General features: G+C 40.8%; 1 protein-coding gene across 19 annotated transcripts in view; it reads left to right on the forward strand.

Annotated features, from left to right (window-relative positions):
* cfap206 (cilia and flagella associated protein 206) overlaps window positions 1-13,622 on the forward strand; it is a 62,517-nt gene that overhangs the window by 32,237 nt on the left and 16,658 nt on the right. For 7 of the 19 annotated variants that reach the window (XM_088403896.1, XM_088403894.1, XM_088403889.1 and 4 more), the window contains 5 exons: window positions 874-993; window positions 1,972-2,179; window positions 2,267-2,407; window positions 7,088-7,266; window positions 7,795-7,929. In XM_088403896.1, coding sequence (XP_088260022.1) covers window positions 874-993; window positions 1,972-2,179; window positions 2,267-2,407; window positions 7,088-7,266; window positions 7,795-7,929 — 783 coding nt within the window. Of the gene's footprint in view, window positions 1-873; window positions 994-1,971; window positions 2,180-2,266; window positions 2,408-7,087; window positions 7,281-7,794; window positions 7,930-11,874; window positions 12,423-13,622 lie in introns of those variants that run through there. The other 12 variants (XM_088403902.1, XM_088403904.1, XM_088403907.1 and 9 more) reach the window with 8 other exon arrangements.

Raw genomic sequence — 13,622 nt, forward strand, 5'->3', positions numbered from 1 at the left:
TTTTTTGTTATTTTTTTTCTGATGTATGTCTTAGTTAGGCGTTTCCTTGTGTCTTACACACACACGTATATACACAGTGATCCCTTGCTACTTTGTGCTTCGATTTTAGCGCCTTTGGTATTAAAAAAAAAAAAAAATGCTATACTATGTTGCTGTGACGGTTTCTTGCATGCCAGACAGACGAGTTAACTTTAAATGGGCTGTCCTCGGATGTGGAACTACTGCAGGACACATATTTACTTAAGTTTAAATGATTAAACCTTATACACTGTACAGTAAGTGAACAGTTCCCCCTTTTCTTTGAAGTTTTGCCCAGCTGCGGTCATAGCAGCGGCCTGGATGTTGAATTAAAGTCAGATCTGTACATGATCAAACATGATAACACTGGAGAGTTTACACTTGAAATATCATTTATTATAAAAGAAATCTAGGTAAGAGATTTCCAATCGTCAAATCTGTGTACTGCAGTAATATTTGTTTTAAATAATATATATAGCATGAAGACTTTTCACGTTGAAAAAAATTATAAAAGTTATTTAAAAAAATGTTTTTAATATTTTAAATTTGAAAAGTGGGGCGCTACTTCGCGGGTTTTACTTTTCGTGGGGGGATTCCCATTAACCGCTAAAAACGAGGGATCACTGCTTGTGTGTGTGTGTATGTATATTACACTTGTCCTCAAAATTATTCATACCCTAGAAATGTGTTTTCATTTAGCCAACACATTTGTTGTATATATATATGTGTATATATATATATATATATATATATATATATATATATATATATATATATATATATATATATATATATATATATATATATATATATATATATATATATATGTATTATATATTATATACTCATCACCAGGCTGATTCACGTTTATGTGCCAAAAGAAGTGAAATCCTACAGAAGGACATGTCCTCACAGATATTTCTGCTAAAAATGTCAGTGCAGCCTAAGGCATCTGTGCCCACCTCAAAGATTTTTGTAAGTAATTTGGTGATTACTATGAAAGTATAAAGCATAAAAGTACAGACACACTTTTTAATGAATGAATAATGGTTTATATTTACAGTGGACCCCATGTTACAGCGTCCTTGGCTTACATCTTTTTCAGGTTGCGATGTGGAATACTGAGATTTTCCGTCCCCTCTTTACAGTATTTTTGGCTTTGCGACAAAAACAACTGTCATGACCCTAGGGGGTTGGCTGTATTTGTGTTGTTTTGTCTCCATCTGCAGGCGTTTTTAGGTAATTGCACTTATTTCCTGTTGCGGTCTAACCGCCTCCGTGCAATGCGTCACTACAATTCTGGTCTGCTATTGGTCGACGTCTTCTCATGGAGATGCTGGTCTGCTATTTGTCAGTCTTACTTGTTTGAAAATGGCGGATTGGTAAAGCTTTGTTCTATCGTGAGTGGTTACACAACCGGATTTATAGTGCATTTTACTGTTTAATTCAAACTTGACTGGATTAACCATGGGTCCCAAGATTGCTAGTGATGTTGTGATGTGAAAGAGAGAAGAAAGTATAGTATATGGAAACTATGCTAGAGATAATCAAGAAATACGAAGCTCGCCTAGGCTAGGCTACCCTATATATAGCACTTACTATACCCTTTTGGTCCCAATTTTTAATATGTACTGTATGTACAGTTTTGATGTTTTTACATACATACAATTTTGATGTTTTTACCTGGGGTTCTAAACACATTAACTATTTAACATAGGTTTGGATTTCCCGCCATACAGAGAATTTGCCTTATGATTCAACCGCGGAGTGGATTAATCTTGTAACACGGGGGCCCACTATATATATATATATATATATATATATATATATATATATATATATATATATATATATATATATATATATATATATATATATATACACCATGTTAGACTTTATTATTGCTATAACTAGCCTATGTTGTGCTTTTTTTTTGTCATAATACTGTTTTAGCCACTATTTCGGGCCCTGTCAAAACTTTGGTCAGAACTTCAAGATGAAGCAGAGCTGTTGAACATCTTGAACAACATTGCACTCAGATTGCAGTTCTTCCGTACCTCTCAGGACAAGATTTTTTCAAAATTACCTTTGGACAAACTATTGGAAGGAGTAGAAGTAAAAACAGACAAACAAAGATTGGACGAGCACTTAAGTATGGCTGGTATACACAGAATGCTGTGGGATTTTTGTTGTTAGTTTTTGTTTTTACCAGACTATCACATGCAAACTGAACTGCTTTTGTAAACAGATGAGCGCATCGATCCAGCACAGATGAAACAGTATGAGTGGCTCCTGCCTAAAATTACTGACAATCTTTCTGAGCTGCCGTTGCAGTATAGTGGATTCTGCGGCTACACAATTCTTAGCAAAGATGGACTTATTCTTCCAGGTAATAGCCTTTGAACAATGATTTCTGACAGTTGTATTTGCGTGGTTGCAGAATATTTTTTCTTTTACTGATCACAAAGGCTCCTAAACTTAAATTTAAATCTAATAAATGTAAATTAACTTGGATCATAAATAATGACATTCCACTCACGTCACTATGTAAGATGAAGGTGCTGAAGTGTTTGCATTAAAACATCCATCCATTCATCCAATTTCTATAGCCACTTATCCTCACTGGCGTCGCTGGCTTGCTAGACCTACAACTGGTTGACAACCAGTTGAGGGTAACTGGTTGTAGTTGTAGGGCTAAACGAATGACCATTCACTCACCCAATCACACTTGGGGACAATGTAGAGTGTCAAATACACCTCACAAGAAAACATTAAGTTATAAATATCAGCCAATTTATTAAGCAAAAAAACAATTCGGTGCAATGCTAGTTTTTTTTTTTTTTAAACAAAAATGAATTAAATAACTAAAACTTAAATTGAGAAAACATTTTGGTAAAAATAAACACTTTTAATGATCTTATGTAAGGTAGACATGCCCATGTTTTGAGTAAATACTAACGGTGAAGACTAATATAACGGTGTGTATATATATATATTTAAAGTGCTCCTTTAATTTTTGTGATTAGTGTTTGTGTGTGTGTGTATATATATATATATATATATATATATATATAAAATATACACACACACACACACACTGCTCACAAAAATTAAAGGTAAAGAAACACATTAGATCTCAATATGAAGTTGGATATCTATACAAATAGTAACAGGGCAGTGTTTTAGGAACAAAAGGATGCCAAGTTCTACAAGTTTTCAGCCTACAGAGGGCTCATTGTGTAGACACCATAAAATCAGAGTGAAATGAAGATGTGGCAGGCTAGTCCATTTTTTCCAAAACTTAATTTCTACAACCCTTTTGTTGCAAGGCGGGGAGAATACCTTAAAAGAAGGGATGAAAAAAACGGCACTCAGGAACTTGGGGCAGATCGCATCAACCCCCAGGGCCTTGCCATCAAGGGGTTTTTTGACCACCTCGGTGACTTCAGCCCCAGAGATGGGAGAGCCCATCTCGGCGCCCTAAGACTCTGCTTCCTCAGAGAAAGATATAATAGCAAAATTGAGGAGGTCTTCGAAGTATTCTGCCTACCGTTTCACGACGTCCGAGTTGAAGTCAGCAGTGCCCCATCTCCACTACACAGTGTTAATGGTGTCCTGCCTCCCCTTCCTAAGATGCTGGATGGTGGAGCAGAATTTCCTCTAAGCCGTTTGTAGTTTGTTTTCCATGGCCTCACCGAATTCCTCCCACACAAGTTTTTGCCTTGGCGACTGCTGAAGCTGCACTCCGCTTAGCCAGCTAGTACCTGTCAGCTGCCCCGGAATCCCACAGACCAAAAAGGCCCAATAGGACTCCTTCTTTAGCTTGACGGCATCCCTTACTGCTGGTATCCAACAGCGGTTTCGGGGATTGCCGGCACGCCTGGCACCAACCACCTTACAGCCACAACTCCGATCAGCCGCCTCGACAATGGAGGCGCGGAACATGTTCCACATGCTCCACTCAATGTCCAAAACACGTGGCCGCAAATCCAATGATACAACCACAAAGTCGATCATCGAATTGCGACCTTGGATGTCCTGGTGCCAAGTGCACATATGCACAACGCTATGTTTGAACATGGTGTTCGTAATGGACAATCCGTGAAAAGCACAGAAGTCCAATAAAAAAGCACCACTCAGGTTCAGATCGAGGAGGGGGGGGTTCCGCCATGGTGATACCAGCAGAGGTGCGCAAGATAACATCCCCGGCCGTGCACTCGGGGTTTGCTCATCAGAGCTAGCTGATGTGTTTGCGGACCTCTTTAACCTGTCCCTTGCACAAGCCTCTCTCCCCACCTGCTTCAAGGCCACCACCGTAGTGCCTATCCCTGAGCAACACACATCTGAGCTTCCTGAATGACTTACATCCCATAGCCCTGGTGAAACAGAATTTCTTCGAAGCCGTCCGGAAGTCGCTTTTCATGGCCTCACCGAATTCCTCCCACACCCGAGTTTTTGCCTTGGCGACCGCCGAAGCTGCACTCCGCTTGGCCAGCCAGTACCTGTCAGCTGGCTCTGGAGTCCCACAGGCCAAAAAGGCCCGATAGGACTCCTTCTTCAGCTTGATGGCATCCCTTACCAGCGGGTTCGGGGATTGCCACCACAACGGGCAGCAACCACCTTACGGCCACAACTCCAATCAGCCGCTTCGACAATGGAGGCGCGAAACATGGTCCACTCGGACTCATGTCCCCCGCCTCCCCCGGATCGTGGGGAGAAATTCTGCCAGAGGTGGGAGTTGAAACTCCTTCTGACGGGACTCTGCCAGACGTACCCAGAAGACCCTAACGATACGTTTGGGTCTGCCAGGTCTGGCTGGCATCCTTCCCCACCATCGGAGCCAACACACCACCAGGTGGTGATCAGTTGACAGCTCCGCCCCTCTCTTCACCCGAGTGTCCAAAACATGCGGCCGCAAATCTGATGATACAGCCGCAAAGTCGATAATCAAATTGTGACCTTGGATGACCTGGTGCACATATGGACACCCCTGTTTGAACATGGTGTTCATTATGGACAATCCGTGATGAGCACAGAAGTCCAATAACAAAGCACTCCTCCCAATCACGCCTCTTCAGATCTCACTGTCATTTCCCATGTGAGCATTGAAGTCCCCCAGCAGAATGAGGGATTCTCCAGCGGGAGCGCTCTCCAGCACACCCTACAAGGACTCCAAAAAGGGTGGGTACTCTGAACTGCTGTTTGGTGCATAGACACAAACAACAGTCAGGACCCATCCACCCACCAGAAGGCGGAGGGAGGCTACCCTCTCGTCCACTGGGGTAAACTCCAATGTACTGGCACTGAGCTGGGGGGCAACAAGAATGCCCACACCAGCTCTGCGCCTCTCACTGTGGGCAACTCTAGAGTGGAATGGAGTCCAACCCCTCCCGTGATGAGTGGTACCAATAAAAAAATCTATGGGAGGAGCCATAGGGGTCGGGTGCAAAGTGAGCTGGGCGGCGGCCAAAGCCGAGACCTTGGCGCACCGATCCCCAGCTATAGACACTAGCTCTCGGAACATGGAATGTCAATAAAAAAAACAAACATGAAAGAAAAACTTTATTTTCAATTAATTCATCTTTATTTGTTAATAGGATTCAAATTCAGGTGTCACATACGCATCAAATGTTTCTCAAGCGAAAGATACTTTAAATTCAAGTGCAGTGTTTGTTTTTGCCTGTCTAGGTTACTGCAGCCTCGGGAGCGCAGTGAATAGCACGTCCGCCTCACAGTTCCAAGGTCCCGGTTCAAATCCACCTGGCTCCGGCCTTCCTGTGTGGAGTTTAATTGGCTGGCAACCAGTTCAGGGTATCCCCTGCCTACTGCCCGAAGCCAGCTGAGATAGGCGCCAGCAAGCCTGCGACCCCTGTGGGGATAAGCGGCTATAGAAAATGGATGAATGGATAGGTTACTGCAGCTTAGAAATTGATCCAGTTTTCAAACCAACTGGCCCAAAATTTTCTGTACTTCACAAAAGCTGCATTTGACAATGATTTTGGATGGATGGTTCGATGGATGGATTCAAATAATTATATTTTCATGAGTTCTTCTATGCACTTAACTGACAATCCGTATCTTTTATGAGTAAATAACTTTTCCTTATCATTTAATATTTACAAGCGTATTTATTTATTACAATTAATATTTATTGGCTAAACATTATTCCTTCTATAATTGCTTAATTTTTCAACTTGAACAAATGCATTACAAATTGTAATCTACCAATCATTAGAAATAAAGTGTCATTGAATGAAGTTCACCATCTCAAATGTAAGGGGCAAAATATCACCATTCAGCGGCAGCCTGAAGCCTTGACTTGTGTACAGTCTCTCCAACTTGTATAATGATATGAATGTACTATTTCTCAAAATGCATCCAGTACCATTGCAGAAATATTCATTAAGGAATGTTATATTTTTTAAATTTACCTATCAAATTCAGTCAAAGGGTGCCACTTGATCAACGATTTTTTTTCCAACTCATTCAGCGCCATTCCTTTTCTGACCCCCATTTAAGAATAGAAAATAATCAACTTGGATTGAATGAGTGACATGTGACTTTAACTCCTTCAGTGCCAAGTGTTAACCATTCTTTGGATTCCATTCTTTACTTCGAAAAAGAAAGTAAGACTCTACCTTATTCTGTTCTTTTGTAATCACTGATAGCTTTTTTGTGAAGAGATGTTTTTTTCTGCACAACAGTAAACACCAATATTTTGGGTTTTAGTGACATCTGAAACATCTCAACAGTCCTTCTCTTCATTGAAAAAATGAACAAAAACAATAAAAATGTGATTTTGATGGCAAAATAACAGTTTGTGTGTATATATAAATACTCTGCAGTGCTTGATTGGCTTAATATTAAGAGGAGGGCTGGCCACGAGCGTCATTGAGTCATTTATTAAAATAAAAAAATAAATAAAAACATGTCGTAGTGTTGTCACTGGAACACAACCTAAGTATTTCACGTGACGAAATATCTTGTACATGGCACTTAAAGTGTTAATAATTTCTGTTGCATGCTGTATTAAGTATTGGAGCATCTTCACGTGATATTCTCCTTGTAGGAAATCCATACATCGGCGTGCTCAAGTACAAGGAAAAACTTTATGTCTTCAGCTCCAAAGAGGCTGCTGTGAAATTTGCCCACCGCCTTGATTACTTCATTGCATTAGTGGCAGAAAAAGCCAAGAGTTCACCTGAACTGATGAAACTTCTCAAACTCCATCAAACATCTTCTCGTGGTGTAAGATGATAATTGTATGCTAGCAATTATCTCTGTAATTTTTTTCTGTTGATGAGCTTTCTCAATTGGTATGCAGCTTTCTCCCTGCAATTTACATGCAGCAACACGGTCACAACACCCTAACCCAGTGGTGTCAAACTCATTTTTATCAAGGGCCAGATTGCAGTTACAGTTTCTGTCAGCGGGACGGTATGACTTTGATCAAATAAATCTTAGGTGTGTTTGTCACACTTCGAACTAGTTTTGAAAACAGAGCGAGATAGAGGGCAAAAAATGCTTGTTTTTTTCCCGCAATGATTTTAAAAGCTGAAGTCAACTGACAAATTTGGTATTTTAACCAGAAACTTGAATTCGGATCAGTATTTCGCGGGCCACATCAAATGATGATGTGGGCCGGATCTGGCCCCCAGGCCTTGAGTTTGACACCTGTGCCCTAACCCATACCATCAATACCCCCACTACCTACCTCCACCATCAACCTTAGCATCCCCTCATTACAAACACACAAACGGCTTGGTTGTTTTACAGGTCCAAGGAGGAAAGACTGTCCTTGTGATTAAGTCTGAGAGCTACACTCAGACAGATCTTCATGCGCTGGTGACAAATATTGTGAAGTCATATCAATGGAATGAATGGGAACTGCGAAGGTCAGCTATCAAACTGGTCAGTCAAAGTATTAATTCACTGATGTGTTACCAACGATCCTGTTCAAAACCAAATTTGCGTATGGTATGACTTATGTCAGTGGTTCTGTCTGTGAAATGGTTTTGGTTTTATATATATATATATATATATATATATATATATATATATATATATATATATATAAAAAAAAAAATATATATATATATATATATATATATATATATATATATATGGTCCTAGTGTGGCGGACACTAGGACCATGTCTCTCACCCAGTAGGCATGTCGCTATGATCCTTTGATGCTTTGAACCTGTTGGCTTTGTCTTTGCTGTTTTGGACTTTGTTGTATCAGTTTTGTGATGGCATGCGAAGAGTAAAGATCTCCACTAGCACAGCAACGCGTGGTTTCTTCGCTTCGCCACAATATTATTGAAAAAACTATATATGTCTAAATTCAATAAGAAAATTTTTTTGTGCTAGTGGAGATCTTTACTCTTCGCATGCCATCAGAAAACTGATACAACAAAGTCCAAAACAGCAAAGACAAAGCCAACAGGTTCAAAGCATCAAAGGATCATAGAGACATGCCTACTGGGTAAGAGACATGGTCCTAGTGTCCGCCACAATATATATATATATATATATATATATATATATATATATATATATATATATATATATATATATATATATATATATATATATATATATATATATATATATATACCATGTTAGACTTTATTATTGCTATAACTAGTCTATGTTGTGCTTTTTTTTTGTCATAATACTGTTTTAGCCACTATTTCGGGCCCTGTCAAAACTTTGGTCAGAACTTCAAGATGAAGCAGAGCTGTTGAACATCTTGAACAACATTGCACTCAGATTGCAGTTCTTCCGTACCTCTCAGGACAAGATTTTTTCAAAATTACCTTTGGACAAACTATTGGAAGGAGTAGAAGTAAAAACAGACAAACAAAGATTGGACGAGCACTTAAGTATGGCTGGTATACACAGAATGCTGTGGGATTTTTGTTGTTGTTAGTTTTTGTTTTTACCAGACTATCACATGCAAACTGAACTGCTTTTGTAAACAGATGAGCGCATCGATATATATATATAAGCCCCCGGTTTACGAACACCCTCTTTTACGAACATTTCGACTTAAGAGCGTGGACCACGGAGTTTTTTGTCCCCCACTTACGTGCAAACCTTTCGTCATACGAACAATCTGACATGCCAGCCATTGTATTAGGTCAGATATTTTCGCTCTGCTGCGTCAACAAAATCAAAAGACGACGCTGGTCACGGCAACGTTGAACGCTATTGCTCTTAAAATGTCACAGTCACGGTCTCAGTCACGGTGTCAGTCACGGAGTCAGTCAGGGAGATGCCGATATGCTATTGGTCGATTAAGGTCATGGTCGGTCTCACTCACTGAGATGCTATTGGCCGGCGTCACGTCAATCACAGAAATGCCGATATGCTATTGGCCGAACGCCTTTATCTAGCTTGATGGCACAGCTGGTCGGGATGGAAGGAAGGAGAGAAAATGAGTGAAAAATGGAAGGAAGGAATGTTGTGAAGACTTTGCAAACTTTATCTGTTAGACATGGCTTCTAAAATTGCAAGTGGCGGTAAAGGAAGAAGTAAGAGGATGATGACAATAGGAACCAAGCAGGAGATAATAAAAAAAAAAAAATACGATGGAGGCACACGCATAGTTAACCTTGCTCGTGAGTATGGACGGAACCGCTTGGCAAGCTTCTAAGGGCAAGACTTTCCTTGCCGGGGGACGGACCTCGCTCGACAACAAAATGGAGAGGCTTCTTCTATTATGGATTAAATAGAAGGAAATCGCCGGTGATATGTTTTAGTTTGAGAAAAGTTCTTGTTTAAGAAAATAAATAAATTCTGCGGGTTGGTCTCTGCTCACCTCCGTCTCCACTCAGCTCAAATCACGTCGCCCCAGAGGAAAATGTCATTTATCCTTTGTGTAACCATGTTAATAAAATTAACTACACAGTAGGTTATGGTACTAATTTTAAATGTGTGTTTAAATACGTGATGGTTTTATCTCTGATTTAACCACGCGTTGCCAGCCAATGTGTACGTACAATTAACATCGTTTTACTACTTCAACGAAATCATCTGCTCATGCATGACACGGAAACGCTGATATGCTATATCTCTTACAATGTCACAGTCACTGTTTCAGTCACTGTTTCAGTCACGGTGTCAGTCACGGAGATGCCGATATGCTATTGGTCGAACGCCTTCATCTAGCTTGATGGCACAGCTGGTCGGGACGGAAGGAAGGAGAGAAAATCAGTCAAAAACGGAAGGAAGGAATGTTGTTAAGACTTTGCAAACTTTATCTGTTAGACATGGCTTCTAAAATTGCTAGTGGCGGTAAAGGAAGAAGTAAGAGGATGATGACAATAGAACCGAAGCAGGAGATAATAAAAAAAAAAAAATACGAAGGAGGCGCACGCATGGTTAACCTTGCTCGTGAGTATGGCCTTAACCGCTCGGCTATCTTCTAAGGGCAAGACTTTCCTTGCCGGGGGACGGACCTCGACAACAAAATGGAGAGGCTTCTTCTATTATGGATTAAAGAGAAGGAAATAGCCGGTGATATGTTCTAGTTTGAGAAAAGTTCCCGTTTAAGAAAATAAATAAATTCTGTGGGTTGGTCTCCTCTCCTCTCCGCCTCCACCCAGCTCAAGTCACTTCGCCCCAAAGGTAAATGTCATTTTTCCTTTGTATATGTTATTTAATTTAACTGTACAGTAGATTATGTTACTCATTTTTAATATGTGTATAAAGTCGTGATGTTTTTACCTAAGGTTTTTGCACGCGTTGCACGAATTAACTAATTAACATAGGTTTGGATTGCCCGTCATACGAGCAGTTCAAGTTACGAGCGTAGCCGCTGAATGGATTAAGTTCGTAACACGGGCCCACTGTATATATATATATATATATATATATATATATATATATATATATATATAAAACCAGTTTAATATATTTTTAAAGATGTAATAATTTCATTATTTGGCAAATAGACTCACGTAAGCCACGTCATCATCAAAGAGCTTGATTATTTAGTCACTAAATATTTGGCAGCAACCAGTTAGGGGGAAATTGACCCAGTTTGTTATGAGTAGGCGTGTAATTTGCAGTTTTTATTTTGTAAACTCCACTATGGCTGAAAAGTAACATATTCTTATTTATATATCTGTTGAAATTGACCCAGTTTGTTATGAGAAGTGCTATTTGTAAATGTTATTACGTGAACTTCGTTATAGCTGATAAATAACAGTTTTTCATACATTTGTTGTCAAATTGAATATATTGGTGAACAAAAAGGGCACTGATGTTTCGTTTAATGTTTTTTTTTTTTTTTCTTCAAACATTTGCAATGGGGGTTCTTGGAAAACTTGATTACCGAAAAGGGGTCCCTGAATCCAAAAAGTTTGACTTATGCAATACTTGTCAATCAGCAACAGTTGTATTCATCATAACAAGGTGGGAAAAGTGTGTCAAACAAATGCAGGCTAGCCCCTATTGTTTTGCTTCTACCATACAGGCTATTAGTGAATGTAAAACAAATCGCTCATTCATATTTCTTATTCATATTTTCTATTTTTTCAGTCATTGTTAATATACTGTATATGCCATGGAATATATTTATTTCACAAACATTGCCCTATCAATTCACATTGACCGCATTACAAGACAGTTTATTTTCCCCTTCTGGGGTGTGATCTCAATATATTCCATCATCCATCCATCTTCTTACCGCTGTATTCTGGGATTACGGGTGCAGCAGCCCGAGCAGCGAAACTCAGACTTCCCTCTCCCCGGCCACTTAATCCGGCTCCTCCGGGAATATACCCAGCCATTTCCAGGAAAGCCAAAAGACATAGTCTCTCCAGCATGTCTTGTTGCCTCTTCCCAGAGCAACATGCCCGGAGCACCTCACCAGGGAGGCGAACCGGAGGCATCCTTACCAGATGCGCGAACCGCGTCAACTGGCTTCTTTCAACATGGAGGAGCAGCGGCTCAACGCTGAGCCCCTCTTGAACGCCTTCACCGAACTCCCATGCACCCTCGAGGACCCTGCCGAGGGGTGTAGAGCTGGTCCACTGTTCCACGGCCAGGACGAAAACCACACACCTCCTCCTGAATCTGAGACTCGACTTCCTGACGGACCCTCCTCTCCAGCATCCCTGAATAGACCTTACCGGGGAGGCTGAGGAATGTGATCCCTCTGTGGTTGGAACACACTCTCTGGTTCCCCCTTCTTAAAAAGGGGGACCACCACCCCAGTCTGCCAATCCAGAGGTGCTGTCCCTGATGTCTACGCGATGATGCAGAGGCATGTTAGCCAGGACAGCCCGACAACTTCCAGAGCCTTCAGGAACTCTGGGTGGATCTACTCCACCCTTGGGCCCTTGCCACCAAGATGTTTTTTGACCACCTCTATGACTTCAGCCCCAGAGACAGGTGAGCCCAACTCAGAGCCTGAAGACTCGTGTCGTGGAATTGAGGAGGTGTTCAAAGTATTCTGCCCACCAGTTCATAACGTCCCAAGTTGAGGTCAGCAGCGCCCCATTTCCACTGTGCACAATGTAAATGGTGCCCCCTCCTGAGACGCCGGATGGTGGACCAGAATTTCCTCGAAGCCGTCCGTCACCGAATTGCTCCCACACCCCTTCCACATGTCTTCTTTGTCCAAATCTTGGCTGTACATACTAGACGGGATCACAGAGCAGTTCTTTGGAATTCCAACTAAGAGCAAGTAACAAAGAACTAACCAAACATGATTAAAAAGCAGAGTTTACACTTTATATTCCCATTTATTACAAAAGACAAGAAGATTCCAAAGCTTTCTTTCGTCTTTCATGATCTCTCCTGTGTTTCTACTGTATCCGGCTGTGTGCTTAAAGCACATAGTCCCTATTACCAAAAAAAAAAAAAAAAGTAGTACTTCCCTCAGGGAGCACGCAGACACCATTGAGGAGTCAAATTTAAGTTCTGAGCGAGAGTGGGTTACAACTCCTGCCCTCATTCATCGATTACCGCATAGGCGTGCCCCCTGAGCTCAATGACAGACTTCTTGGCCAATCAGGTGAGAATAGTAAAATGTATTTTTTATTTTTTGGGAGGATGTGCTTACATGCTTAGAGCACACGAGTGGCTGAGAGATTGATAAAGTAAAGAAAGCTTTGGAATCCTCCTGCCTTTCTTAATAAATTAGAATTTAAAGTGTAAACACTAAATTTTAATCATGTTTGGTAAGCATCATGTTAGTTGGACATCCAAGCAACTGCTCAGTGATCCCAACTAATGCGTCCAGCCAAGACACGGAAAGAGAAGTCAAACCAGTACATTTACTGTATAAGGTTTAATAATTTAAGATTTAGGTAAATATGTGTGCTGCAGTAGTAGTTCGACTTCCAAGGAGTGCTAGTGACAAGTGCATTTAGAGATAACTCGCCTATTTCACTTGTTTTTTTGTCCCCTCTTTACGCCATTGTTTTCGCCTTACGAGACCAAAAACAACAACTCTTCTCAAACATGGCAGTCAGTGTGCACGCATGTCTGCCTGGGCCACCACACTCATACATCAGTACACGCATCACTGCTTACATAACTACAATGCTGGTCTGCTATTGGTCAGTGTCACGACTCCCTAAGATACTT

Source organism: Hippichthys cyanospilos, chromosome 20, assembly GCF_059441005.1.
Source record: "Hippichthys cyanospilos isolate Australia breed blue-spotted pipefish chromosome 20, RoL_Hcya_1.0, whole genome shotgun sequence".
Classification (NCBI taxonomy): Eukaryota; Metazoa; Chordata; class Actinopteri; order Syngnathiformes; family Syngnathidae; genus Hippichthys; species Hippichthys cyanospilos.